This window comes from Hylobates moloch, unplaced genomic scaffold (assembly GCF_009828535.3).
Source record: "Hylobates moloch isolate HMO894 unplaced genomic scaffold, HMol_V3 SCAFFOLD_12, whole genome shotgun sequence".
NCBI lineage: Eukaryota > Metazoa > Chordata > Mammalia > Primates > Hylobatidae > Hylobates > Hylobates moloch.
The window spans coordinates 32,950,783-32,978,665 of NW_026652287.1; the positions used below are offsets into that span (position 1 = coordinate 32,950,783).

At 45.4% G+C, this 27,883-nt stretch overlaps 1 protein-coding gene and 1 pseudogene across 1 annotated transcript in view; both read left to right on the forward strand.

Moving 5' to 3' along the window:
- Positions 1-24,594, forward strand: part of ZNF611 (zinc finger protein 611) — a 27,865-nt gene extending 3,271 nt beyond the window's left edge. Inside the window, exons 2-5 of the mRNA XM_032168923.2 lie at positions 1,510-1,611; positions 13,240-13,321; positions 15,007-15,133; positions 22,614-24,594. Of these exons, the coding sequence (XP_032024814.1) occupies positions 13,259-13,321; positions 15,007-15,133; positions 22,614-24,541 (2,118 nt within the window). The 5' untranslated portion in view covers positions 1,510-1,611; positions 13,240-13,258 and the 3' untranslated portion in view covers positions 24,542-24,594. The remainder of the gene's footprint in view (positions 1-1,509; positions 1,612-13,239; positions 13,322-15,006; positions 15,134-22,613) is intronic.
- Positions 24,593-26,648, forward strand: LOC131380836 (putative zinc finger protein 137; annotated as a pseudogene).
- The last annotated feature ends 1,235 nt before the right edge of the window (positions 26,649-27,883 follow it).

The window sequence follows — 27,883 nt, forward strand, 5'->3', positions numbered from 1 at the left end:
CGGAGTCTCGCTCTATCGCCCAGGCTGGAGTGCAGTGGCGCAATCTCGGCTCACTGCAAGCTCCGCCTCCTGGGTTCACGCCATTCTCCTGCCTCAGCCTCTCCGAGTAGCTGGGACTACAGGCGCCCACCACCACGCCCGGCTAATTTTTTGTATTTTTAGTAGAGACGGGGTTTCACCATGGTCTCGATCTCCCGACCTCGTGATCCGCCCGCCTCGGCCTCCCAAAGTGCTGGGATTACAAGCGTGAGCCACCGCGCCTGGCCGCAATTTGTTTTATACAATGTTTTCTGTGATCTCAGTTTATAAATTTTCCCAGTACACTTTCTATATTTTATATTTTATGCACAGTTAAGTAGATAACTAACGGCAATGCATATATATATAAAATTGCTGTATTGCCTGGTGTTACGTAACTGTACCTGTGACATCATAATTGTACCCTCCAACATTGTTAGTCAGTTCTTATTCCTTATAATGCTGTGTATTTACTTGACCTCATACATCAGAAGGTAGTGATCTTAACATGCGTTTCAGTTCTTATATTGTGTGCTGGTGGTAAGCAAAAGTTGTGGCTTTTTTCTTAAGAGGAAATTGTTTAGAATTCTGCAGGCTGTATAAATGTACTTATTTGCTTGCTGGTTTTATCATAGGTTACAATAGTTTACTGACTAATATTTAAGATTTCACATATGGCTTTTCGGTATGTGATATACAATATAACTGACACACTGCACTTCTTAATTTCAATAAGTGCCTGTTCTGCGTGGTTATAGGTAATTTTATGACAGGTATTCAGAAAAATATTGTATTAACATTGTTTTCTTTTTCTTTCTTTTCTTTTCTTTCTTTTTTTTTGAGATGGAGTCTCACTCTGTCACCCAGGCTGGAATGCAGTGGTGCAATCTTGGCTCACTGCAATCTTTCCCTCCCAGGATCAAGCGATTCTTGTGCCTCAGCCTCCTGAGTAGCTGGGACTGCAGGCGCAAGCTACCACACCTGGCTAATTTTTGTAATCTTTTCTTATCTTCTCTGTGCTATGATTATTTGACAATACAGCATTTCCATTGATTTTGGTTACCCTTACATGAGCTTGTGGATTATTTACCAATGTAGTATATTTTGTGGCCCTTTAGCATTTATTTGTGTACAGTTGATACTCTGTAAATATGAAGAATATATATTTTCATTAATGTGACAGTGATATGTTTTTTGCAAACTGATGCACTTTAGGGTCACAGTGGAAAAACAGTCATGACATTAGGCTTACACATGTTTGTGCCCTGTCAGTGTTTTGTCATGATATTGGAAATAGGTTTCCATATAAATGATTTGAAGTACATGTAATAGCCCTTCATTTATTAAAGAATCTTACTCCTTTTATGTTCCTAAACTTTGAAGATTATATTTGGGAAGTTTAAGCATTGTTTTTTGTGTCATATTTACACATTTCAGTATGATTTACCATCTGGACTTAATGGGAAACGTATTGGTGTTTATATTTTGTAGATATCTCTTCCAAATCCTTGATGAAAAAGGTGGGAGGATCACTTGAGCCAGGGAGTTGAAGGCTGCAGTGAGCCCTGTTTTTGCCACCACACTCCAGCCTGGGTGAGTGAGCTCGACCCTATCTCAAACAGAAAAGGAAATAAATGAGAGGTATAATTCCTCCTTTGAAAATAAAGAGATTTTCTTTCCTTTCATCTCTTTTCTTAGGAGATTTATTTAGAAAATTTGCAAATGCATTTTCTGTCTTCTGAGGTAGTATTCTTTCTTTCTCTTTTCTTTTCTTTCTCGGAGATGGAGTTTCACTCTTGTTGCCCAGGCTGGAATTAAATGGTGCGATCTCAGCTCACTGCAATTTCCGTCTCCTGGGTACATGTGATTCTTCTGCCTCAGCCTCCCAAGTAGCTGGGACTACAGGCACCCGCCATAATGCCTGGCTGATTTTTATAGTTTTGTAGAGACGGGGTTTCACCATGTTGGCCAGGCTGGTCTTGAACTTCTGATTTCAGATGATCCTCCAGCCTCAGCCGTCCAGAGTCCTGGGATTATAGGCATGACCCACAGCGCCCAGCCCAGGGATGTATTTCTGAAGAACTTGGGAGCTCACTTTGACCAGCAAACAATGGCCGGGTGCGGTGGCTCACGCCGGTAATCCCACCACTTTGGGAGGCCAAGGCTGGCCGATCCCTAGGTCAGGAGTTCGAGACCACCTGACCAACATGGTGAAAACCTGTCTCTACTAAAAATTCAAAAAAATTAGCCGGGTGTGGTGGCACATGCTTATAGTCCCAGCTACTCAGGAGGCTGAGGCAGAATTGCTTGAATCTGGGAGGCAGAGGTGGCAGTGAGCTGAGATTGCGCCACTGCACTGCAGCCTGGGCAATAAAGCGAAACTCTGTCTCAAAAAAAAAAAAAGGCACACAACAAGATAGATAATACTTCTGTCTCAGAAGGAAATTAAATAATTCAAACATCAAATGATTCCAACTTAAAGCTATGGACCTGTAAATCTGAGCCTTGAGAGGAATGCGGTGATGAAACCAGAGTCTAGTGGAATGCAGGTGCAACTTCTAAGAGTTTTCCTGGCTGACCCTGGTGACTCAAGCCTGTAATCCCCATACATTGATATGCTGAGGTGGGCGGATCACTTGAGGTCAGGAGTTCAAAACCAGCCTGGCCAGCTTGGTGAAACCCTGTCTCTACTAAAAATACAGAAAAATTATAGGCACCTGCCACCACGCCCAGCTAATTTTTGTGTTAGGGTTAGTGTTAGGGTTTCTCCCCCTCCCTCGGGATGAAGCTAGTTAGCTGACAGAGATGGTCACCTCCATTACCAAGTAGAGCCAGGATGAACTATGTGTGACCAAGGGCTTGTCAAGTCCTCTTCCCTGAGGACTGATTAGTGTTTATCTTGAAAACACGTACTCAATGGGTTGTATAGTAACAGTGAAGTTTCTTTCTCTCTTTTCAACCTCTCAGCTGTTTGCCTTTATTTCCCATCACATTCTGGTCTAAAGCTTACTTATTACTAAAATAGTTATTCTTTCTTTCTCTATTATCATCGTGGAGATGATTTCTCATTTGGGGCAAGACTCTTTGTTTCTCAATTATATTTTCTCATTTAAAAAGTGAAGTAAAGAATATCTCCTGGGCCAGGCACGGTGACTCACGAGTGTAATTCCAGCACTTTGGGAGGCCGAGGCAGGCAGATCACTTGAAGTCAGGAGCTCCAGACCAGCGTAGCCAACAAAGTGAAACCCCGTCTCTACCAAAAATAGGAAAGTTAGCTGGGCATGGTCATGTGCGCTTGTAATACCAGCTACTCGAAAGGCTGAGGCAGAAGAATAGCTTCAACCCAGGAGGCGGAGGCTGCAGTGAGCCACGATCTCGCAACTGCACCCCAGCACGGGCCACAGAGAAATACTCTGTCTCAAAAAATAAAAGGAAAGAAAAGTAAAAAAAGAGAAAGTAATTGATCTCTTTCACAAACGTGCGGGACAACTAACTGGATATTCACATGGAAAAGAATAATGTTGGATCCCTATGTCACACCATCAAAAATTTTATTTAAAAAAAAAAAAAAAAAACAAGGCCAAGAGGGGGGGCTCACACCTGTAATCCCAGCACTTTGCGAGGCTGAGGTGGGTGGATCACGAGGTCAGGAGATCGAGGCCATCCTGGCTAACACAGTGAAACCTGGTCTCTACTAAAAATACAAAAATTTACCTGGGCATCGTGGTGGGCACCTGTAGTCCCGGTTACTCGAAAGGCTCAGGCAGGAGAATGGCTTGAACCCGGGGTGGAGCTTGCAGTGAGCCAAAATCATGCCACTGCACTCCAGCCTGGGAGACAAAGCAAGGCTCCGTCTCAAAAAAATAAAAATAAAAAGGAAAGAAAAGAAAAAGAGCGCGCGAGAGAGATGAGGAAGGGTTCCCTGCGGGAAGGGGTGTTAGTTTGTCGCCCAGGCTGGCCTGGACCCCCAGGTTCAGCGATTCTCCCGCCGCTGCTTCCTGAGTAGCTGGGACCTCAGGCTTCCGCCCCTTGCCTGCATCCCTGCTGTGTTTAGGCAGCAGGTGGTGACCTCACTCCTCCCTGGCCTGAGCACCCCGTCCCGCATCCCAAGCAAAGGCACTAGGGAAGTCTCTGAAGCTGAGCACAGGGTGGACTCTCCCTCCTGAGTGAATGGAGAATAGAAAGGGGGAGGATTTCTATTCTGTTCTGTGGGCCGTCAGCATGAAATCGTATGTTCCACCCAGGCAGGGCTTTGCATTTCACATTCTAGTTTGCATTCCCGTTCCAGACAATTCCAGGGCTTTTGTATCATGCCTCAGCCTTCCTGGCTGCTCTCACCTCCAAACGCCTGAAAAACAGAGGCACTGGGTGCCAGGCTGAGAGAAGCACAGGTCCGGTCCCGGCCCCGCCCTTTGCCGGTTCTAAAGGACAAGGTCTCTCCGCCTCGCGTCCCGCCTCTGCCCCGCCCAGGCCCCTCCAACCTGCTCGCGGGCCCCGCCCGGACTGGCTTCTGTCCTGGTGGCAAACCCGGAAGCCGATCCCGTGGAATGAAGGTCCTACCGCGGCGCGTGAGTTTTGCTCTGCCTTGTATTAGGTCTGCACTTCCCAGGTCCCTGGCTCTTCTGTCCCTGGTACGTGGGATCCCCACAGACCTGGAAATTCTCGCCTGTCTTCCTTCACCCAGAGCAAATTGAGACGTCCGCGTAAGAGTCCAGAAGTTGCTTCCTTTTCGGTTTGAAGTCGCTTGGAGGCCGGTCCCGTCCCCGGTCTTTCTGCTATAGGGCAATTTATACACTTCCTATCGCACAGTTTTCCTGCTCCAAACTTTGTTCTGACTCATCCCGCCCCTTGCTTTTTAAAGTCTTCACCCGTGTGGTGGATTCCTGCCCTGGGCGCCTCCCAGCCACCGTCGGCCTCCCCTGGAGCGCAGCGCCAGGGCCCCAGTCCTGGGGATCCTGCGTCCTCTGCCTGGTCCTGGGATACTGCAGGTGCCACCCATGTCTTAAGGCGCCGTCTCCCACCACGTCCCTCCTTGTGCCGGGCCCTGCTGCTCCCCAAGTCTTCCTCCACAGTTACCGCTTCCCCTGAACCAGCGTTGGGGAGGTCCCAGGGCCTTGTCCTATGACACAGGGTGTTCTTGCCTGCCCAGCTCCAACTCCTGGAAAATGCGCTTCTCCGGGATGCAGGCGTCTTACTCCAAACCCTCGTGTGATTGTGTGGGCCAAAGGGATCAGGAGATAGAGAGAGGGACTGAGAGAGCAGTAGAAAACCAGAGACAGAGAAAAGAAGAATGAGAAAGGCCCATAACACATGGCAAAGTAGAGGATGGGTTAGGGATTTGCCAAGAGACAGCAAAAGTGAAAGAAAAAAACATAAGAAAGCAGGAGGAGAAAAGTCACTTGAGAAATGTAGAGAAAAGCTAAATGTACAGAGATGAAGGACAGCAAGGTAGGGAGAGGGGCAGCAAAGAGGGAGGCTCACCAGAGTGAGGGAGAGGAGGAGGGATTTGGAGCCAGGGCAGACAGAGCAGAGTGGTGCTGGTGGCAAGGATAACAGAGGGAGAACCACAGCAGGGAGGACACCTGGGGATCTGGGGTGCTAGAGAGTGGGGACTGAGGGGTGTAACCGGGAAGAGAGAATTTAACAGGGAGAGCAGAGGAGACACAGAGATAAGAGAAGAGGCTGTAATATACAGAGATCGAGGACGATCGAAAGATTGGAGAGAAGAGCAACAAGAGGTTAAATAACGTTTGGGAAAAAAAAGAGAGATCAGACTGTTACTGTGTCTATGTAGAAAGAAGTAGATGTAAGAAACACCATTTTGGTCTGTACTAAGAGAAATTAGTCTGCCTTGAGATGCTGTTAATCTGTAACCCTAGACCCAACCCTGTGCTCGCAGAAACATGTGCTGTGTTGACCCAAAGTTAAATGGATTTAGGGCTGGGCAGGATGTGCTTTGTTAAAAAGTGTTTGCAGACAAGGCGCGGTGGCTCACGCTTGTAATCCCAGCACTTTGGGAGGCCGAGGCGGGCAGATCACGAGGTCAGGAGATCGAGGCCACGGTGAAACCCCGTCTCTACTAAAAATACAAAAAATTAGCCGGGCGCGGTGGCGGGCGCCTGTAGAGGCTGAGGCAGGAGAATGTCGTGAACCCGGGAGGCGGAGCTTGCAGTGAGCCGAGATCGCGCCACTGCACTCCAGCCTGGGTGACAGAGCGAGACTCCATCTCAAGAAAAAAAAAAAAAAAAGGTGTTTTCAGGCAGTATGCTTGGTAAAAGTCATCGCCATTCTCCAGTCTCGAGTACCCATGGACAAAATACACTGCGGAAGGCCACAGGGTCCTCTGCCCAAGAAAGCCTGGGTATTGTCCAAGGTTTCTCCCCACTGATACATCCTGAGATATGGCCTCCTGGGAGGGGAAATACCTGACCGTCCCCCAGCCAGACACCCGTAAAGGGTCTGTGCTGAGGACAATTAGTGAAAGAGATAGCCCTCTTTGCAGTTAAGATAAGAGGAAGGCATCTGTCTCCTGCTCATCCCTGGGAATGGAATGTCTCAGTGTAAAACCTGATCATACATTCTATTTACGGAGATAGGAGAAAACTGCCTTATGGCTGGAGGTGAGACATGCTGGTGGCAATACTGCTGTTTACTGCACTGAGATGTTTGTGTAAAGTCAAACATAAATTTACCTACATGCACATCGAGGTACAGCATCTTTCCTTAAACTTATTTATGACACAGAGAGCTTTGCTCACATGATTTCCTGCTGACCCTCTCCCTACCATCACCTTATAGTCCTGCCACATCCCCCTCTCCTAGTTGGTAGAGATAGTGATCAATAAATACTGAGGGAACTCAGAGACCGGGGCTGGCACGGATCCTCCGTGTGCTGAGCGCCGGTCCCCTGGGCCCACTGTTCTTTCTCTATACTTTGTCTCTGTGTCTTATTTCTTTTCTCAGTCTCTCATCCCACCTGACGAGAAGCACCCACAGGTGTGGAGGGCCTGGCCCCCTTCAATAAGGACCAGACGCTGTGGCTCATGCCTGTAATCCCAGCACTTTGGGAGGCTGAGGTGGGTGGATCACCTGAGGTCCAGAGTTTGAGACCATCCTGACCAACATGGAGAAGCCCCGTCTCTACTAAAAATACAAAATTAGCCAGGCACAGTTGCACACACATGTAATGCCAGCTACTAGGAAGTCTGAGGAAGGAGAATCGCTTGAACATGGGAGGTGGAGGTTGCAGTGAGCCGAGATCGCACCACTGCACTCCAGCCTGGGCAACAGGGCGGAAACTCCATCTCAAAAAAAAAAAAAGAGGTTAAATAAGTTGCGAGGATGGAGCAGAAGAGGTGGAAGAGAAGCAATAGAGGGAAGAAGGGGATAAATAGCAGGAGAGGAGAGGGGTACAAAATGAGGAGCACAATCCCAGGGAAAAAGAAAAGAAAACAAGAGCTAGAGAGAGAAGGGGAGAATGAGAGAGATGTACAGAATTAGGGAGGGAAGCACAGTAATGAAGACAGAGGGGCTGGGCACAGTGGCTCACGCCTGTAATCCCAGCACTTTAGGAGACTGGGGCAGAGGGATTGCTTGAGTCCAGGAGTTCAAGACCAGCCTGGGCAAAATAGTCATTGCCCCCATCTCTGTCAAAAAAAAAAAAAAAAATACCAGGCATGATAGTGTGCAGCTGTAATTTCAGCTACTCTGTAGGCGGAGGCTGGAGGATCACTTGAGCCCAGGAGCTCCAGGCTGCTGTGAGCAGAGATCATGCCACTGTACTCCAGCCTGGTCAAAAGAGCAAGACCCTGTCTCAAAAGAAAAAAGGGTGGGGGACTTTGGGTACAGATGAGTGTGTGAGTTCATTGGATATGATTAGTTGTGACATGTTGGCTTCTGTGTATATAATCTAATAACTTGTTTAAATTATACAGATGAGATTGAGAATTTTAAAATTCCTATCTATGGAGTCATGTACATTCTATAAATCTTGGTATCAGAGGTTAGCTTCCACTTGGACTCCCTATTCAGCCCGAGGGCAGTGACTTATTCAGTTGTGAGTCAGTCTCTTCCCTTTTCCCAGGATGCGGTAGGAAGTAGGGCAGTGATGTGGGGAAAAAGAAAAAAACAACTTTCTGTTATTACATAATACTTTTAATTAATTAATTGATTAATATTTTGAGACAGGGTCTGGCTCTATTGCCCAGGCTGGATTACAATAGTGTTATCTACTCTAACTGCAGCCTCGACCTCCTAGGCTCAGGCCATCCTCCTCCCTCAGTCTCCCGAGTAGCTGAGGCCACAGGTGTGAGACACCAAGCCCCGCTAGTTATGTATTTATTTATTTTTAAATTTTTTTTTTTGTAGAAACAGTTTCAGTATGTTGCCCAGGATAGACCAAAATCCTGGGCTCAAAGGTTCCTCCTGTCTTGGCCTTGCAAAATACTGGGATTATAAGGATGAGCCACCGCACCTGGCCTACATACTAATTTTTACTATTATTTTGAGGTGGAGTTTCGCTCCTGTTGCCCAGGCTGGAGTGCAATGGCAGGATCTTGGCTAATGACTATTTCTGCCTTTAGGGTTGAAGCGATTCTCCTGTGATACTCCCCCGGAGTAGCTGGGATTACAGGCATGTGCCACCATGCCCTGATAATTTTGGATTAGGAGGCCGAGGCAGGAGAATCACTTGAACCCAGGGAGCAGAGGTTGTGGTGAGCTGAGATTGCACCATTGCACTTCAGCGTGGGCAACAAGAGTGAAACTCCGTCTCAAAAAAAAAACAAAAAACAAAAAAGAATGAAGCAAAACAGGAGAGGGGCATAAAATGAGCAGAAGTCCAGGGGGAAATGCAGAAAAGAAACAGATGGAGAGAGAAGGTGAGAAAGAGCTACGTATAGAATGATGGAGGGAAGCAGTAATGAAGACGAAGGGAGACCCTGGGTGCAGATGAGCGGTGAGTTGATTGGATGTGATGATGAAGTGATGACATGTTGCTTTCTCTGTTTATAAGGTAACAAATTTAAAATTTGTTTAAATTTTACAGACGAGAATGAGAGTTGCCAAACTCCCGTGTCTAAGTGTGGTGCATTTTACAATTATGGCATCAGAGGCTAGCTTCCCTTTGCAACCCCTCTTCAGCCAGAGGACAGTGACTTGACTCATTAGTTGTGGATCACCCTCTTCCATTTTCATGGCTGGCATGGGGAGTGGCGGAGTGAAGTAGGGTAAGAAGTGATGAGTCTCTGTTACTACATGGAACATGATAAAAGGAATATTAAAAGTGCTTTTTCCCGGCCGGGCGCGGTGGCTCAAGCCTGTAATCCCAGCACTTTGGGAGGCCGAGGCGGGCGGATCACGAGGTCAGGAGATCGAGACCATCCTGGCTAACACGGTGAAACCCCGTCTCTACTAAAAATACAAAAAATTAGCCGGGCGTGTTGGCGGGCGCCTGTAGTCCCAGCTACTCAGGAGGCTGAGGCAGGAGAATGGCGTGAACCCGGGAGGCAGAGCTTGCAGTGAGCCGAGATTGCGCCACTGCACTCCAGCCTGGGGGACAGAGCAAGACTCCGTCTCAAAAAAAAAAAAAAAAAAAAAAAGTGCTTTTCTTCAGCCGGGCGCGGTGGCTCACGCTTGTAATCCCAGCACTTTGGGAGGCCGAGGCGGGCGGATCATGAGGTCAGGAGATCGAGACCACGGTGAAACCCCGTCTCTACTAAAAATACAAAAAACTAGCCAGGCGTGGTGGCGGGCGCCTGTAGTCCCAGCTACTCGGAGAGGCTGAGGCAGGAGAATGGTGTGAACCCAGGAGGCGGAGCTTGCAGTGAGCCGAGATCGCGCCACTGCACTCCAGCCTGGGTGACAGAGCGAGACTCCGTCTCAAAAAAAAAAAAAGTGCTTTTGTTCTCTTTTTGTAATTGGTTTCCTTTTTTCTAGTTCCTCTTCATTTCATTTGTTTGGTTGGTTTTTTGTGTGTGTTTTTATTTATTTTATTTTTTTATTTTTGAGATGGAGTCTTTCTCTGTCATGCAGGCTGGAGTGCAGTGGAGTGATCTTGACTCACTGCAACCTCTACCTCCCGGGTTCAAGCAATGCTCTGCCTCAGCCTCCCGAGCAGCTGAGATTACAGGTTCCCGCCGCCACACCTATCTGATTTTTGTATTTTTAGTAGACACAGGGTTTCACCATCTTGGCCAGACTGGTCTTGAACTCATGACCTCGTGATCCACCACACTTTGCCTCATTAGTTGTTTTTCACTTTTTATGTTTACTTTTAATTTACTTATTTTTGTTGTCGATTTTTTTGTTTGTTTGTTTGTTTTTTGACTGAGTTTTGCTCTTGTTGCCCAGGCAGAAGTGCAATGGCATGATCTTTGTTCACTGCAAAGTTTGCCTCTGGGGTTCAAGTGATTCTCCTGCCTCAGCCTCCTGAGTAGCTATGATTACAGGCACGCACCACCGTGGCCAGCTAATTTTGTATTTTTAGTAGAGATGGGGCTTCTCCATCTTGGTCAGGCTGGTCTTGAACTCCTGACCTCAGGCAATCCTCCAGCCTCAGCCTCCCAAGGTGCTGGGATTACAGGCATGAGCGGCTGCCCAGCCTTTAATTTTTGTTTTTTTGAGACATTCTTACTGTTGTCCAGGCTGGAGTGCAGTGGCAGGATCACAGCTCAGTGCAGTGGCAACCTCCTGGGCTCAAGTGATTTTCCCACCTCAGCCTCCGGAGTCCCTGTTACCACAGGCGCACCCCACCAGGCCTGGCTAATGTTTAGATACATATTTTTATTTATTGAGACTCTCTGTCACCCAGGCTGGTGTGCAGTGGCATGATCTCGTCTCACTGCAACCTTCATCTTCTGGGGTTAAGGGATTCTCCTGCCTCAGTCTCCAGAGTAGCATGGGTGACAGGTGTGCACCACTATTTCCTGCTAATTTTTGTATTTTTAGTAGAGACATGGTTTCTCCATGTTGGCCAGGCTGGTCTTGAACTCCTAACCTTGTGATCATGCCCTGGCCTCCCAAAGTGCTGGGATTCACCATGCCTGGCCTCATTGTTTTCAAAGTATGATATATTTCCAAATATTTCTCCTTTTACCCAAGATTTCCTTAGATCTATATTTTTTAACATTTTAAAATTGTTTCTCTATGAAATTGTGTTCAGTTTACATTGAGGTCTGTGTGCTTTCTAGTCTTTATCATATATCGAAAACATTTTCTACTACGTGATATGTAATTTTAGGTTGTTTCAGTGTGTACTTGATAATGATATCAAGGACCTTTTTTCTTTAACCTAACATGAAAATTTATTTGAAGTAGCCTATTCCATTTTCTTTGCTCATATCATCTGAAAAAATGGTGATCTGTGAGCTTCTAAGTCAGTGTCCCCCTCAAGTCCCTCTGGTCCACAATATTCTCTGCAGATGTTGAAGGATGGGCTGGATTGACTTGGAACCTTGGTTTAGCAGAGCCCACGTGTTCACTAGAAAAGCATTTGCTCAGATCTCATTTCTACAGCTGCCTCTTTTTCAGTGTTTTAAACACCTGTTGCTATGCGTGCGCAATTGTGTATACTTTGAACATTTTTCTCCTCATCTACTACCTGTGCCCTCCTCTCTTCCACTGCTCCACCCACATGGGCCACTTTCCTATTCCTAGGGGCAGCTTTCCTCTTCCTGGGGCTGAGGTTGCTCCTGACTCAGGGCCTTCACTTGAGCTGTCCCTCTGCCTAGGACTCTCTTTCCCTCAGCTGCAAGTGACAAGCAGCCTTTCTTTCCGGTCTGTGTTCTGATATCATCTTCTCTGGGTCTCCTTTGTGATCTCCCACAGCCCCCCATTTGACATTGCAGCTGTGAAACCAGAAAATCTTCCACAGATCTCAGTTAATTTAGAAAGTTTATTTTGCCCAAGGTGGTCGGCGCAGAGCTTAATTTTATACATTTTATGGAGATATGAGACATCAATCAATATACGTAAGAAGTACATTGGTTTGGTCTGGGAAGGTGGGACAACTTTAAACAAAGCCAGGAAGACTTGAAGCAGGGAAGGGGCTTTTAGTTCACAGAGAACTGAGGCACAAATGGTTGCAATCTTTTGAGTTTCCTTTTTTTTTTTTTTTTTGTCACCCAGGCTGGAGTGCAGTGGCACGATCTCGGCTCACTGGAACCTCTGCCTCCTGGGTTCAAGTGATTCTCCTACCTCAGCTTCCCCAGTAGATGCCTGGATCAGTTTTGCATTTTTAGTAGAGATATGATTTCACCATGTTGGCTGGGCTAGTCTCTACCTCTTCGCCCCAAGTGGTCTGCCTGCCTTGGCCTCCCGCAGTGCTGGGATTACAGTCCTGAGCCACTGTGCTGGGTCCTTCTTTTGAGTTTCTGATTAGTCTTTTGAAGGAGGCACTCAGATATGCATCTATGTCAGGGAGCAGAGGGGTGACTTTAAATAGAAGGGGAGTCTGGTTCCCTAAGCAGTTCCCAGCTTGACTTTTCCCTTTTGCTTAGTGATTTGGGGCCCCAAGATTTATTTTCCTTACACACAGCCCAACCTTCACCCCACCCCTTCTCCACACTGACTGTTCTGTGTGATTATTTTTGTGCCTTTGCCATCCACTCTCTGGATTCTGGTGAGAACAAGGCCCCAAGGGGAGGGCAGAGCCAGAACATGGGGCTGTGCTGGACTCACCCCCTCTGAGTGGAGCTCAACCCTGGCTTCACATTAGAGTCTAGAGACATTTTGCAAATAGAGCTCTTGTGCTGCTTTAGCAGGGATTCTTATTCTGATGGGATGGAACCCACCCTCAGTAATACCTGCAGTGGCGCAGGTGCTTGTCATCTGTGTGCAGCATTGAGCATCGAAGCTCTGTGTCCTCCATTTCTGAGGGCTGAGCTCAGCCTGTGATCCACAGAGAGGTGAGGGGCTGTCCTCTGGATGTGGTTAGATCAGGGATGAGTCTGTGCCCTGAAGGGGAGATCAGTCCAGCCCAGCTGCCCGCTGCTGCCTAGTGTGTGGGAGTTTTCTAGGAGGGGAGTGAGATCTGAAGACCGGGGTCAGACATACACTTGTAAGTGTTCCTGTGGGACTTTCCTATCTCTGCATGATCTCTGGTGCAGTGGGCAGTGGGGGACTTCTTTCTACAGAGTGAAGTTTCCCCTGTTCGTGTGTTTTTGTCACAGGAAGGGAGTGAGTCATTTCTCACATGAAGTCTCTTTTTTTTTTCACATACAGGATTGATTTCTAAAGACTCATGTTACGTGAGGAAGCAGCTCAAAAGAGGAAAGGAAAGGAGCCAGGCATGGCTCTTCCTCAGGTGAAGTGAAATTCTTCTGTGGATTAATCTGTCTCTTTCCTTTCTGAAATGCCAGGTATTGTAGTAGCCAGTCTTTTCTGAGTCGGAAGCATTTTGCCTGACACGTTCGCTTGCACTCACCCATGCCTGCCCTCAGTTCCTCTCAGCTGCTCTGAGATTCCATCTCCTGTGACCCAGTGACATGAACTTGGGAAGAGGCTCCACTGGGCATGGTCCTGGGAAGGGCTCACACCCAGACATGGATAAATATGGGGTGTGGGCCCGTTGATGTCAGTGCTGCTGGGCAGCCTGGGTTGTTCAGGGGCCACATCTGGATGTCAGCTCAGAGAAACTACATATGAAATACATATGTTAGTGTGCACAGATATGTGGTAAATTCTAGAAAAGAAGACTAATAAGGGGAGACATTTTGTATCCGGCATGATACCAGCTCACTGCAACCTCTGCCTCCTGGTTTCAAGCAATTCTCCAGCCTCAGTCTCCTGAGTATCGGGGATTAAGGAACCTTCCACCACATCCAGCTAATTTTTGTATTTTTAGTAGAGACAGGGTTTCAGCATGTTCCCAGGCTGGTCTCGAACTCCTGACCTTGTGATCTGCCCACCTCAGCCTCCCTAAGTGCTGGGATTACAGGCATGAGCCATTGTGCTTGACTGATCATGATAGTTTTTAGATTTGGACTTTTCTTTGAAAGCCATTGGACTTTGTCCTCTCTGAAACACCGCTTGTATCTTAGCTCATCTAGAGACTTAATATCACCTGGTATATGGAACATAATATCAGACATGTCTGTAGAGAAAACCTTGTGTTTGCTTTTTTGCTTTTTTTTTTTTTGTGAGATGGAGTCTTGCTCTGTTGCCAGACTAAAGTGCAGTGGCACGATCTTGGCTCACTGCAGCCTCCACCTCCTGGATTCAAGTGATCCTCCTGCCTCAGCCTCTTGAGTATCTGGGAGTATAGGCCCGCACCATGACACCCAGGTAATTTTTGTGTTTTTAGTAGAGACGTGGTTTTGCCATGTTGGCCAGGATGGTCTCGATCTCTTGACCACATTATCTGCCCGCCTTGGTCTCCCAAAGTGCTGGGATTACAGGTCAGAGACACTGCCCAGCATTTCTTTTTTTCTTTTTTTTTTTTTTTTTTTTGTGATGGAGTGTCTGTTGCGCAGGATGGAGTGCACTGGTGTGATCTTGGCTCACTGCAGCCTCCATCTCCCTGGTTCAAGTGATTCTCCTGCCTCAGCCTCCTGTGTAGCTGGGATTACAGGTGCCTGCTACCATGCCTGGCTAATTTTTATATTTTTAGTAGAGACAGTTTTTCACCATGTTGGCTAGGCTGGTCTCGAACTCTTGACCGCAAATAATCTGCCCGCCTTGGCCTCCTGAAGTGTTGGGATTACAAGCATGAACCGCCATGCCTGGCCCTGTGTTTCCTTTTTATTTTTATACTTTTTATATTGTCCATAAAATCGAGACATCCATAGTGACTTATGGGATCTTAAAGTCTTTCAAAGAAAAGTACAATAAAACAACTATAAGGAAAAAATGTTCAAAAATATCTTAATGTGGTTTTGTCAGAACACAGTCTTTGATCAAATAAATACTTATTTTCTCATTTCTCATTTCCTGTGAAGGTGATAACTCAATCCTCCATAATGTTTTGTTGAAATGTGTGTTTCATTTTAGGGACGCTTGACTTTCAGGGATGTGGCTATAGAATTCTCATTGGCGGAGTGGAAATTCCTGAACCCTTCACAGAGGGCTTTATACAGGGAAGTGATGTTGGAGAACTACAGGAACCTGGAGGCTGTGGGTGAGGAAAATGTCCCTCCAGACATGAGGAGTCTGCTCTTGTCTATCTTGGCTCTTCCTGGCTTTGTATTCTCTTTTGTGATTTTGCCCCATACATGGGTTTTGTTTTTTGTTTGTTTGTTTTTTTGTTTTTGAGATGGAGTTTCGCTCCTATTGCCCAGGCTGGAGTGCAATGGTATGATCTTGGCTCACCACAACCTCCGCCCTTCAGGATCAAGCGATTCTCCTGCCTCAGCCTCCTGAGTGGCTGTTGTTATAGGCATGCGAGACCACGCCCAGCTAATTTTGTATTTTTAGTAGGGACAGGGTTTCTCCATGTTGGTCAGGCTCATCTCTAACTCCCGACCTCAGGTGATCCACTCACCTCAGCCTCCCAAAGTGCTGGGATTACAGGTGTGAGCCACCATGCCCAGCTCATTCTTGTTTTTAAGGAGCATCACAGAAGCGTTTCTCACTGGCACTGTGACAGTGTTCATCCCGTAAACTAATGATCATCTTCTCTAATCAGCAGTCAGTGGTGTTGCAATTCCTCCCAGCGAGGACGTCATTCGGGCTCACAGCCCCATATGTATGAGGCTCTTGACTGAACTCTTGTTCATTTCAGATTTTTCACACCAACATGTGTCATTGTTCATTTTTAACAAGAGAACCTATATTCAGTTTGTTGTGGGATCAACCCTGTAACAGATAAGGTTTTCTTCAATCTTATTGAGGGAGCTTTTGAGGTTGATTGTGGTTTCTATTGTTTAGTTCTACTGTCATTTCCTTAAGACACAGTGGCTTTCAACTTGTTCATTTCTATGTTTTGTTTGTTTGTTTGTTTGTTTGTTTTGAGTCAGAGTCTCACTCTGTTGCCCAGGCTTGAGTGCAGTGGCATGATCTTGGCTCACTGCAACCTCCAACTTTTGGGTTCAAGTGATTCTCCTGCCTCAGCCTCTTGAGTGGCTGGGATTACAGGCATGTGTCACCACACCCGACTAATTTTTGTTAGTTCTATTACAGATAGAGGTTTTGCCATGTTGGCCAGGCTAGTTTTGATAGCCTGGCCTGTCATGATTCAGTTGCCTTGGATTCCCAAAGTGCTGGGATTACAGGCATGAGCCACAGCCCCTGGCCCCATCCGAGTTTGTTTTTAAGTCTGAATAATATTCCACTGTATGTGTGTACCACATTTTGTTCATATATTTATCTGTTGATGGACATCTGGGTTGGTTTCTTCTCTTTACTATTACAAATAATGTCAGCTGGGTGAAGTCGCACATGCCAGTAATCCCAGCACTGTGGAAGTGGGTGAGTGAAACACCTGAGGTCAGGAGTTCGAGACCAGCCTAGACAATGTGGCAAAACCGTATGTCTATTAAAGGTACAGTTTCTTTTTTTTTTTTTTTTAAGATGGAGTATTGCTCTGTCACCCAGGCTGGAGTGCAGTGGTGCAATCTCAGCTCACTGCAACCTCTGCCTCCCAGGTTCAAGCAATCTCCTACCTCAGCCTCCTGAGTAGCTAGGATTATAGACATGCACAACCATGCCCGGCCAATGTTTTGGTTTTTTTTTTAGTAGAGACCATGTTTCACCATGCATGCTAGCCTGGCTGGTCTTGAACTCCTGACAACACGATCCACCCATCCGTCCTCCTAATGAGCTGGGATTACAGACGTGAGCCACTGCACTCAGCCTGGCTCTGTTTTCACAAACCCATCTCTACCTACTCAGCCAGGGGATCCTTGTTCACCCCCATGGTCTCCTACATTGCTCCACTGTACTCTCCATAGAGTTTAGTTTGTGTGTGTGTGTGTGTGTGTGTGTGTGTGTGTGTGTGTGTGTGTGTGTGTATGCATTTCTGGAATCTACACAGGGGATTTTGTTGAGTACATGCCTGAAACTAGAAGTCAGAGGCATTCAATTTAAGAGATGTAAAACTGCTTTCACCTCAGGCCACCATACTTCTGCATTTTTGTATCTCGTTCATTCTTGTCCCTTGCCCATATTGTAATTTGCATATTTAACCTTGGGTCAATATTTTACCATTTGCTGCATTAGTTCCACTTTAAGCTCAAGATTTGATCTATCTTGGTGGAATTATATTCCCACAGATGTGCATGCACAAAGTTCACTCCTACATGCCCGTTACTTCCTGCCCTCCACCCTTGCCCTTCCTTTCCTGGCCTCGCCTCACATGACACATTGATCTGGATGCAAGTACTCTTTCTTTCCAGCCTATTGATTTTGTAATGCTGAACACCCCAATTTCTCCATAAGCCCCTCCCCTCCAACACCACTCTCCCTGAGTAAGTCAAGACCTTATTCATCCACTGGACAAAATTATAGGAGGCTGCTTAAATCATTGTGTGCAGGGCACGATGACTCAGCTCATGATCCATGAGGGATGGCTTCAGCACCACTGTCAGCAGCACAGCTCAGCCCTTGTGTCCCAGCTCAGTCTTTGTATCCCCTTGATGTACTTCTTTCTATTCTCCTTGTATTTTCTGTGTCTGGTCATTTTCTGTACTGCCTGGGCTGACTATTGTGCCTAAGAACATGTCATGGGATCCTTCAGGCCCAGGGTCAAGTCTTGTCCCTCACTTACAGTATGTGCAACCTGGGGTCATGTCCATGAACACTGTGGGCCTGCTGTCATTATTTGAGAAATAATGTTAAGTTGCCTCCAGGGTTTTTTTGTTTTTTTTTGTCTTTTTTTTGAGAAAGAGTTTTGCTCCTGTTTCCCAGGCTGAAGTGCAATTGCACAATCTCAGTTCACTGCAACCTCCACCTCCTGGATTCAAGTGATTCTCCTGCCTCAGCCTTCCGAGTAGCTGGGATTACAGACATGCGCCACCACACCTGGCTAATTTTGCATTTTTAGTAGAGATAGGGTTTCACCATGTTGGCCAGGCTGGTCTCGAACTCCTGACCTCAAGTGATCTACCTGCCTCAGCCTCCAAAAGTGCTGGGATTACAGGGATGAGCCACTGTACCCGGCCTTTTTTTTTTTTTTTTAAATGGAATTTCCCTCTTGTTCCCGAGGCTGGAGTGCAGTGGTGCAGTCTCGGTTCACTGCAACCTCCACTTCTTGTGATTCAAGTGATTGCTCAAGTGATTGTCCTGCCTCAGGGTCCCAAGTAGCTGGGATTATGCCTGGCACAAGCCTGGCTAATTTCTGTATTTTTAGTAGAGAAGGAGTTTCTACTAGTGATTCGTCCACCTGCTTTTTAAAACAAATGAATACTATTAGATGGCTTCATATATTATAAGTTTTATAGTACAGACTCTAAACTTCCTTTGCTTAATAAGATTTGTCGCCGGGCGCGGTGGCTCACGCCTGTAATCCCAGCACTTTGGGAGGCCGAGGCGGGTGGATCACGAGGTCAGGAGATCAAGACTATCCTGGTTAACACGGTGAAACCCTGTCTCTACTAAAAATACAAAAAATTAGCAGGGCGCCGTGGCGGGCGCCTGTAGTCCCAGCTACTCGGAGAGGCTGAGGCAGGAGAATGGCGTGAACCCGGGAGGCGGAGCTTGCAGTGAGCCGAGATTGCGCCACTGCACTCTAGCCTGGGCGAAAGAGCAAGACTCCATCTCAAAAAAAAAAAAAAAAAAGATTTGTCAGCCCTCAGTGATGTTGATGATGAGATGCCCCTTTACCTGTCTCATTCGTCTCACTGTTGTGTCAGAAATAGCTTAGACTGGCAAGCCGCAGTGGCTTTCGCCTCTAATTCTAGCACTTTGAAAGGCTGAGGTGGGTAGATGGCTTGAGATCAGGAGTTTGAGACCAGTCGGGCAAACATAATGAAAACTTGAACCTACTAAATTAAAAAAAGTTGGACGGGTGTGATGGCTCACGCCTATAATCCCAATATTTTGGGAGGCTGAGACGGGTGGATCACCTGAGGTCAGAATTTCAAGACCAGCCTGGCCAACACGGTGAAACCCCGTCTCTAGTAAAAATACAAAAGTTAGCTGGGGGTGTTGGTATGTACCTGTAATCCCAGCTTCTTGTGAGGCTGAGACATGAGAATCACTTGAACCTTGGAGGTGGATGTTGCAGTGAGCCATGATCGCACCGCTTACTCCAGCTCAGGTGACAGAGTGAGATTGTTTCCCCCAAAAAAAAAAAAAAATTAGCCAGGCATGGTGGCATGTGTCTGTAGTCCCTGCTACTCACGAGGCTGAGGCATGAGAATCTCTTTAGGCAGGAGAATTGTGCCACTACACTCCAGCCTGGGTGATGAAGCATGACTCGGTCTCAAAAACAGACAAAAAAAGAAATAGCTTAAACTGGAAAGCTTAAGACATAGAAATTTATTTCTTATGAATCTGGAAAGTGGGAAATCCAAGAGTAAGGTGTCAGCTAGATTGGCTCCTGGTGAGAGCCTTCTTCATAGTTCAGCCCAGCCATCTTCCTCCTGTGTCCTTACATGGTGTAATGAGGAACAGGCAATCAGCTCTTTACTGTCTCTTTTTATAAAAGCACTAGTCTTTGCCGGGCATAGTGGCTCACGCCTGCAATCTCAGCACTTTGGGAGGCTGAGACGGCCAAATCACATGAGGCCGGGAGTTTGAGACCAGCCTGATCAACATGGAAAAACCACATCTCTACTAAAACTACAAAATTAGCTGGGAGTGGTGGCACATGCCTGTAATCCCAGCTACGTGGGTGGCTGGGGCAGGAGAATCGCTTGAACCTGGGAGGCAGTGGCTATGGTGATCCTAGATCACGCTATTGCACTCCAGCCTGGGCAACAAAAGCGAAATTCTGTCTCAAAAATAAATAAAGAGGCCAGGCGTGGTGGCTCATGCCTGTAATCCCAGCACTTTGGGAGGCTGAGGAGGGCGGTTCACGAGGTCAAAAGATTGATACCATCCTGGCCAACATGGTGAAACCCCTTCTCTACTAAAAATATAAAAATTATCTGGGCATGGTGGTGCATGCCTGTAGTCCTAGCTACTCCAAAGGCTGAGGCAGGAGAATCGCTTGAACCTGGGAGGCAAAGGTTGCAGTGAGGCGCGATTGCCCCACTGCACTCCAGCCTGGGCGACACAGTGAGACTCCCTCTCAAAAAATAAATAAATAAATAAATAAAAATAAAAAGTAAAGAGAGAAAGAAAAAAAGAAAGAAAGAAAAAATACCATTAAAAGCCCTAGTCCTATTCATAATTACTCAACACCCATGACCAAACTCTAAAAGACCCCATCTGCAGGAACTTCCTATTGGAGAATAAGAAATCTGATAGTGGCTTTTAGCCAATACGAACATTCGGGCCAGGGAGCCTGCATCATATTTTTTGTTTTTATTGTGTAATTTGTTTTATACAATGTTTTCTCTGATCTCAGTTAATAAATTTTCCCAGTACACATTCTATATTTTATATTTTATGCATAGTGAACTAGATAACTATAGGGAATGCATATATATAAAATTGCTGTATTGCCTGGCTGTTACATAAGTGTAGTTGTGACATCATAATTACACTTTTCTACACTATTAGTCAACTCTTTCTTCCTTTTTTTTTTTTGAGGTGGAGTCTTGCCCTGTCACCCAGGCTAGAGTGCAATGGTGCGATCTCGGCTCACTGCAACCTCCACCTCCTGAGTCGAAATGATTCTTTTGCCTCAGCCTCCAAGGTAGCTGAGATTATAGGCACCCTCCACAAGGCCCGCTGATTTTTTTGTATTCTTCATAAGATGGAGTTTCCCCATGTTGGCCAGGCTGTTCTCGAACTCCTGACCTCATGATCCACATGTCTTGGCCTGCCAAAGTACTGGGATTACAGGTGTGAGCCACCGTGCCCAGCCGTTAGCCAATTCTTATTTCTTAAAATGTTGTGTCTTTTCTTCATTTTATTTTATTTTTGAGACCGAGTCTCGCTCTGTCACCCAGGCTGGAGTGCAGTGGCACCATCTGGGCTCACGGCAAGGTCCATCTTCCAAATTCATGCCATTCTCCTGCCTCAGCCTCCAGAGTAGCTTGGACTACAGGCACCCGCCATCATGCCCAGCTAATGTTTTTGTATTTTTTTAGTAGAGACAGGGTTTCACGGTGTTAGCCAGGATGGTCTCAATCTCCTGACCTCGTGATCCGTCTGACTCGGCCTCCCAAAGTGGTGGGATTACAGGCTTGAGCCACCGCACCTGGGCTAATTCTGTGTATTTTCTTGACCTCATACATCAGAAGGTAGTGTGATCTTAACATGTATTTCAGTTCTCATATTGTGCGCTGTTGGTTAAGTAGAAGTTGTGGCTTTTTTCTTAAGAGGGAGTTGTTTAGAATTCTGCAGGCTGTATAAATGTACTTATTTGCTTGCTGGTTTTATCTTGGGTTACAATATTTTATTAATTTTTATAATTTTGCATATGGCTTTTTGGTGTGTGTTATGCAATATAACTGACACACTCTACACGTTAATGTCACAAAGTGCCACCAGGTGCAGTGGCTCACACCTGTAATCCCAGAACTTTGGGAGGCCGAGGCGGGTGGATTACTTGAGGTCAGGAGTTTGAGACCAGCCTGGCCAACATGGTGAAACCCCATCTTTACTAAAATCACAAAAATTAGCCAGGCATAGTGGTGCATGCCTATAATCCCAGGTACTCAGGAGGCTGAGGCAGGAGAATCACTTCAACCCAGGAGGCAGAGGTTGCAGTGAGCTGAGATGGCACCATGGCACTCCAAGCTGGAGTGTAAGACTCCATCTCAAAAAAATAAAAATACAAAAAATTTTTGAAAAGTCACTACGTGCCTGTTCTTATAGGTAATTTTATGACATTTATTCAGCAAAACATTCTATTAACTTTTTTTTTTTTTTTTTAGGTAGAGTCTCACTTTGTCACCCAGGCTGGAGTGCAGTGGTGTGATCTTGGCTCACTGCAACCTCTACCTCCCAGGTTTAAGGGATTCTTGTGCTTCAGCCTTCCGAATAGCTGTGACTACAGGCGTGGGCCACCACACCTGGCTAATTTTTTGTAATCTTTTCTTGTCTTTTCAGTGCTATAATTGTTTGACAATACAGAATTTCTGTTGCTTTTGGTTATCCTTACATGAGCTTGTTTTGTATTATTTACCAATATAGTATGTTGTGTGGGTTTTTTTTTTTTAGCATTTATTTGTATAGAGTAAATATGCTTTAAATATGAAGAATATATATTTTTCTCTTCATTGATGTGACAGTGATATGCTTTTTGCAAATTGTGATACAGTTCAGGGTCACCGTGGAAAAATACTCCTTACTTTAGGCTTACACATGTTTGTGCCCTGTTAGTGTTTTGTCATGACATAGGAAATAGGCTTTCATATAATTGACTTGAAGGACATGTAACTGCCCTTTATTTATTAAAGAATCTTACTCCTTTCGTTTTCCTAAACTTTGAAGATGGTTTTTGGGAAGTTCAAAATAAGTATTGTTTTTTGTGTCATATTTACGCACTTCAGTATGATTTACCATCTGTACTTAATTGGAAACCTATTGGTGTTTATATTTTGTAGATATCTCTTCCAAACGCTTGAAGAAGGAGGTCTTGTCAACAGAGCAAGGCAATTCAGAAGTGTTCCACTCAGGGACATTGCAAAGACATGAAAGTTATCACATTGGAGATTTTTGCTTCCAGGAAATTGAGAAAGAAATTCATGACATTGAGTTTCAGTGTCAAGAAGATGAAAGAAATGGCCTTGAAGCACCCATGACAAAAATAAAAATGTTGACTGGTAGTACAGACCGAGATGATCAAAGGCATGCTGGAAACAAGCCTATTAATGATCAGCTTGGATCAAGCTTTTATTCACATCTGCCTGAACTGCACATATTTCAGATCAAAGGGGAAATTGGTCATCAACTTGAGAAGTCTACCAATGATTCTCCCTTGGTTTCAACATCCCAAAGAATTTCTTGTAGGTCCCAAACCCAGATTTCTAATAACTATGGGAATAATTTCCCGAATTCTTCATTACTCACACAAAAAGAGGAAGTACACATGAGAGAAAAATCTTTCCCAGGTGATGAGAGTGGCAAAGCCTTTAATTGTAGCTCACTCTTAAGGAAACACCAGATAATCCATTTAGGAGACAAACAATATAAATGTGATGTATGTGGCAAGCTCTTTAATCACAAGCAATACCTTGCATGCCATTATAGATGTCACACTGGTGAGAAGCCTTACAAGTGTAATGAGTGTGGCAAGTCCTTCAGTCAGACGTCATCCCTTACATGCCATCATAGACTTCATACTGGAGTAAAACCTTACAACTGTAATGAGTGTGGCAAGATCTTTGGTCAAGATTCAGCCCTTCTAATTGATAAGGCAATTCATACTGGAGAGATACCTTACAAGTGTAATGAATGTGACAAGGCTTTTAATCGACAATCACAACTTTCACATCCTAGAATTCATACTGGAGAGAAACCTTACAAATGTGAAGAATGTGACAAAGTTTTCAGTCGGAAATCAACCCTTGAGACACATAAGAGAATTCATACTGGAGAGAAACCATACAAATGTAAGGTTTGTGACACAGCTTTCACGTGGCATTCACAGCTGGCTCGACATAGAAGAATTCACACTGGAGAGAAAACTTACAACTGTAATGAGTGTGGCAAGACCTTCAGTCAAAAGTCATCCCTTGTATGCCACCGTAGACTTCATGGTGGAGAGAAATCTTACAAATGTAAGGTTTGTGACAAGGCTTTTGTGCAGAGTTCACAACTGGCAAAACATACTAGAATTCACTGTGGAGAAAAACCTTACAAGTGCAATGAATGTGGGAAGACCTTTGGTCAAAATTCAGATCTTTTAATTCATAAGTCAATTCATACTGGGGAGCAACCTTACAAATGTGATGAATGTGAAAAAGTTTTCAGTCGTGAATCAACCCTTGAGACACATAAGATAAGTCATACTGGAGAGAAACCATACAAATGTAAGGTTTGTGACAAGGCTTTCGCGTGTCATTCCTATCTGACAAAACATACTAGAATTCATAGTGGAGAGAAACCTTACAAGTGTAATGAGTGCAGCAAGACCTTCAGTCACAGTTCATACCTTGTATGCCATCGTAGAGTTCACAGTGGTGAGAAACCTTACAAGTGTAACGAGTGCAGCAAGACCTTCAGTCGCAGGTCATCCCTTCATTGCCATCGTAGACTTCATAGTGGTGAGAAACCTTACAAGTGTAATGAGTGTGGCAATAGCTTCCGTCACTGGCCATCCCTTATATACCATCGTAGACTTCATACTGGAGAGAAATCTTACAAATGTATGGTTTGTGACAAGGCTTTTGTGCGTAATTCACTCCTGTCAAGACATGCCAGAATTCACACTGCAGAGAAACCTTACAAGTGTAATGAATGTGGGAAGGCTTTTAATCAACAATCACACCTTTCACGTCATCATAGAATTCATACTGGAGAGAAACCTTAGAAATGTGAAGCATGTGACAAAGTTTCCAGTTGGAAATCACACCTTTAAGACATAGGAGAATTTATACTGGAGAGAAACCATACAAATGTAAGGTTTCTGACAAGACTTGGGAGTGATTCACACCTGGAACAATATACTGGAATTCACACTGGAGAGAAACCTTACAAGTGTAATGAGTGTGGCAAAGCCTTTAGCAAGTAGTCAACACTTATTCACCATCAGGCAGTTCATGGTGTAGGGAAACTTGACTAATGTAATGATTCTCACAAAGTCTTCAGTAACGCTACAACAATTACAAATCATTGGAGAATCCATAATGAAGAGAGATCTTACAAGTGTAATAAATGTGGCAAATTTTTCAAACATCGTTCATACATTGCAGTTCATCGGTGATCTCATACTGGAGAGAAACCTTACAAATGTCATGACTGTGGCAAGGTCTTCAGTCAAGCTTCATCCTATGCAAAACATAGGAGAATTCATACAGGAGAGAAACCTCACAAGTGTGATGATTGTGGCAAAGCCTTTACTTCACGTTCACACCTTATTAGGCATCAGAGAATCCATACTGGACAGAAATCTTACAAATGTCATCAGTGTGGCAAGGTCTTCAGTCCGAGACCACTGCATGCAGAACATCAGAAAATTCATTTTTGAGATAACTGTTCCCAATGCAATGAGTATAGCAAACCATCAAGCATTAATTGACATTAGAGTCAATTCAGCATTGACTTGAGTTTGTGTTGACTTAACATTGAGTTCAAGCATTAATTGACATTAAAGTGTTTATGTTAAGAAGATTGGGCCAGGTGTGGTGGCTCATGCCTGTAATCCCAGCACGTTGGGAGGCCAAGGCACGTAGGTCATTTGAGGTCAGGAGTTTGAAACCAGCATGGCCAAGAGATGTGAGCCACTTTTCTCAGCCTGTTTTTTGTTTCTTATTTTCTATTTTTTTTTTCAGCTAGTACTTTTTAAAGAGATAGTACTTTTTTGAGTTAGTACTTTTTAAAAGGGACATATCATAGTACTTTTTAAAAGGGATATCAGGCCAGGCATGGAGGCTCATGCCTGTAATCCCAGCACTTTGGGAGGCTGAGGCAGGCAGATCACGGGGTCAGGAGATCGAGACTGTCCTGCCTAACACGGTGGATCCCCGTCTCTGCTAAAAATACAAAAAATTAGCTGGGTGTGGTGGCGGGTGCCTGTAGTCCCAGCTACTCTGGATGCTGAGGCAGGAGAATGGCATGAACCTGGGAGGCGGAGCTTGGAGGGAGTGGAGATCACACCACTGCACTCCAGCCTGGGTGACAGAGTGAGAGTCTGTCTCCAAAAAAAAGGATCTCAAAGCCGCCGTACGTGGTCGCTCATCCCTGCAATCAGAGTACTTTGGTAGACCCATGTGAACTGGTCACCTAAGGTCAGAATTTCAAGAGCACCCTAACTAACATGGTGAAACCCCGTCTCTACTAAAAATACAAAAATTAGCCGGGGGTGGTGGTGTGCACCTTTAGTTCCAGCTACTTGGGAGGCTGAGGCACGAGAATTGCTTAAACCTGGGAGGTAGAGGTTGCAGTGAACCAAAATTGTGCCACTCTACTGCAGCCTGGGTGGCAGAGTGAGTCTCCATCTCAAACAAACAAAAAATAACAAAAAAAAGAGACATCAAAAATGCTTTTGTTCTCGTATAATAGACTTCCTTTTTTTCTTTCTGGTTCCTCTTCATTTCTCTCTTTATTTTTTATTTTTGCAGTTTGAGTTTGAGATAAATCTTAGTTATAAAAGTTTTATTTCTTAATACACAATGACTTCTGAAAGATGCCTTTGCAGCATCCTATAATCAGCTCACATCATTCATTTCTGTACTTGTATATTTTCCAGTTATTTTCTGGTTTACCCCAGAATTCGTTAGATTTTTTTTAAAAACAATTTCAACACCGGGCGCAGTGGCTCACGCCTGTAATCCCAGCACTTTGGGAGGCCGAGGCGGGTGGATCACGAGGTCAGGAGATCGAGACCATCCTGGCTAACATGGTGAAACCCCGTCTCTACTAAAAATACAAAAAATTAGCCAGGCGTGGTTGCAGGCACCTGTAGTCCCAGCTACTCTGGAGGCTGAGGTAGGAGAATGGCCTGAACCTGGGAGGTGGCGCTTGCAGTGAGCAGAGATCGCGCCACTGCACTCCAGCCTGGGGGACAGCGAGACTCCGTCTCAAAAAAAAAAAAATTCAAATTAGTTGCTGTTTTAAATTAGTTGCATCCTGTTCAGATCAAGGTCTGCATACTTTCTAGTCTTTGTTATTTATTGAAAACCTTTGGTACCTAATACTTAAGTTTGATTGTTTCAGTGTGTACTTTGTAAAGATGTCAGTGGTCTTGGCTGGGCGTGGTGGCTCACGCCTGTAATCTCAGCACTTTGGGAGGCCGAGGCGGGCGGATCACAAGGTCAAGAGATCGAGACCATCCTGGCCAACATGGTGAAACCCCGTATCTATTAAAAGTATAAAAATTAGCTGGGCGTGGTGGCGGGCGCCTGTAGTCCCAGCTACTCGGGAGGCTGAGGCAGGAGAATGGCTTGAACCTGGGAGGCGGAGGTTTCAGTGAGCTGAGATCATGCCATTGCACTCCAGCCTGGGCGACAGAGTGAGACGCCGTCTCAAAAAAAAAAAAAAAAAAAGATGTCAGTGGTCTTTTAACTAAACATCAAAATGTAGTTTAACCAGTTAGTCTGTTTTTCAGTTTTCTTTCCATATGTCATTTGTTAAAATCTTGAGCTGGGAGCTATTTATTGCGTGTTTCCTTCAAAGCCCTCTGGACCATTCTGGAAAAATGTTGAAACATGGGCTGGATTGGCATAGAACTCTCCTCCAAAAGCACCCATGTATTCTTTTCTTTTCTTTTCTTTTTGAAATGGAGTCTCGCTCTGTTGCCTTGGATGGAGTGCAGTGGTGCGATCTCAGCTCACTGAAACCTCTGCCTCCCGGGATCAAGTGATTCTCCTGCCTCAGTCTCCTGAGTAGCTGGAATTACAGGCACCCACCAGCATGCCTGGCTAATTTTTGTATTTTTAGTAGAGACGGGGTTTCACCACGTTTGTCAGGCTTGTCTCAAATCCTGACCTCGTGATCTGCCCGACTTGGCCTCCCAATGTGATGAGATTACGGGTGTGAGCCACCGCTCCCAGCCTCGGTTTTTTTTTTGTTTTTTGTTTTTTGTTTTTTGAGATGGATTTTCGCTCTTGTTGTTCAGGCTGGACTGCAATGGTGCGATCTCTTGTCACTACAACGTCTGCCTCCCGGGTTCAAGTGATTCTCCTGCCTCAGCCTCCCGAGTAGTTGGGATTAC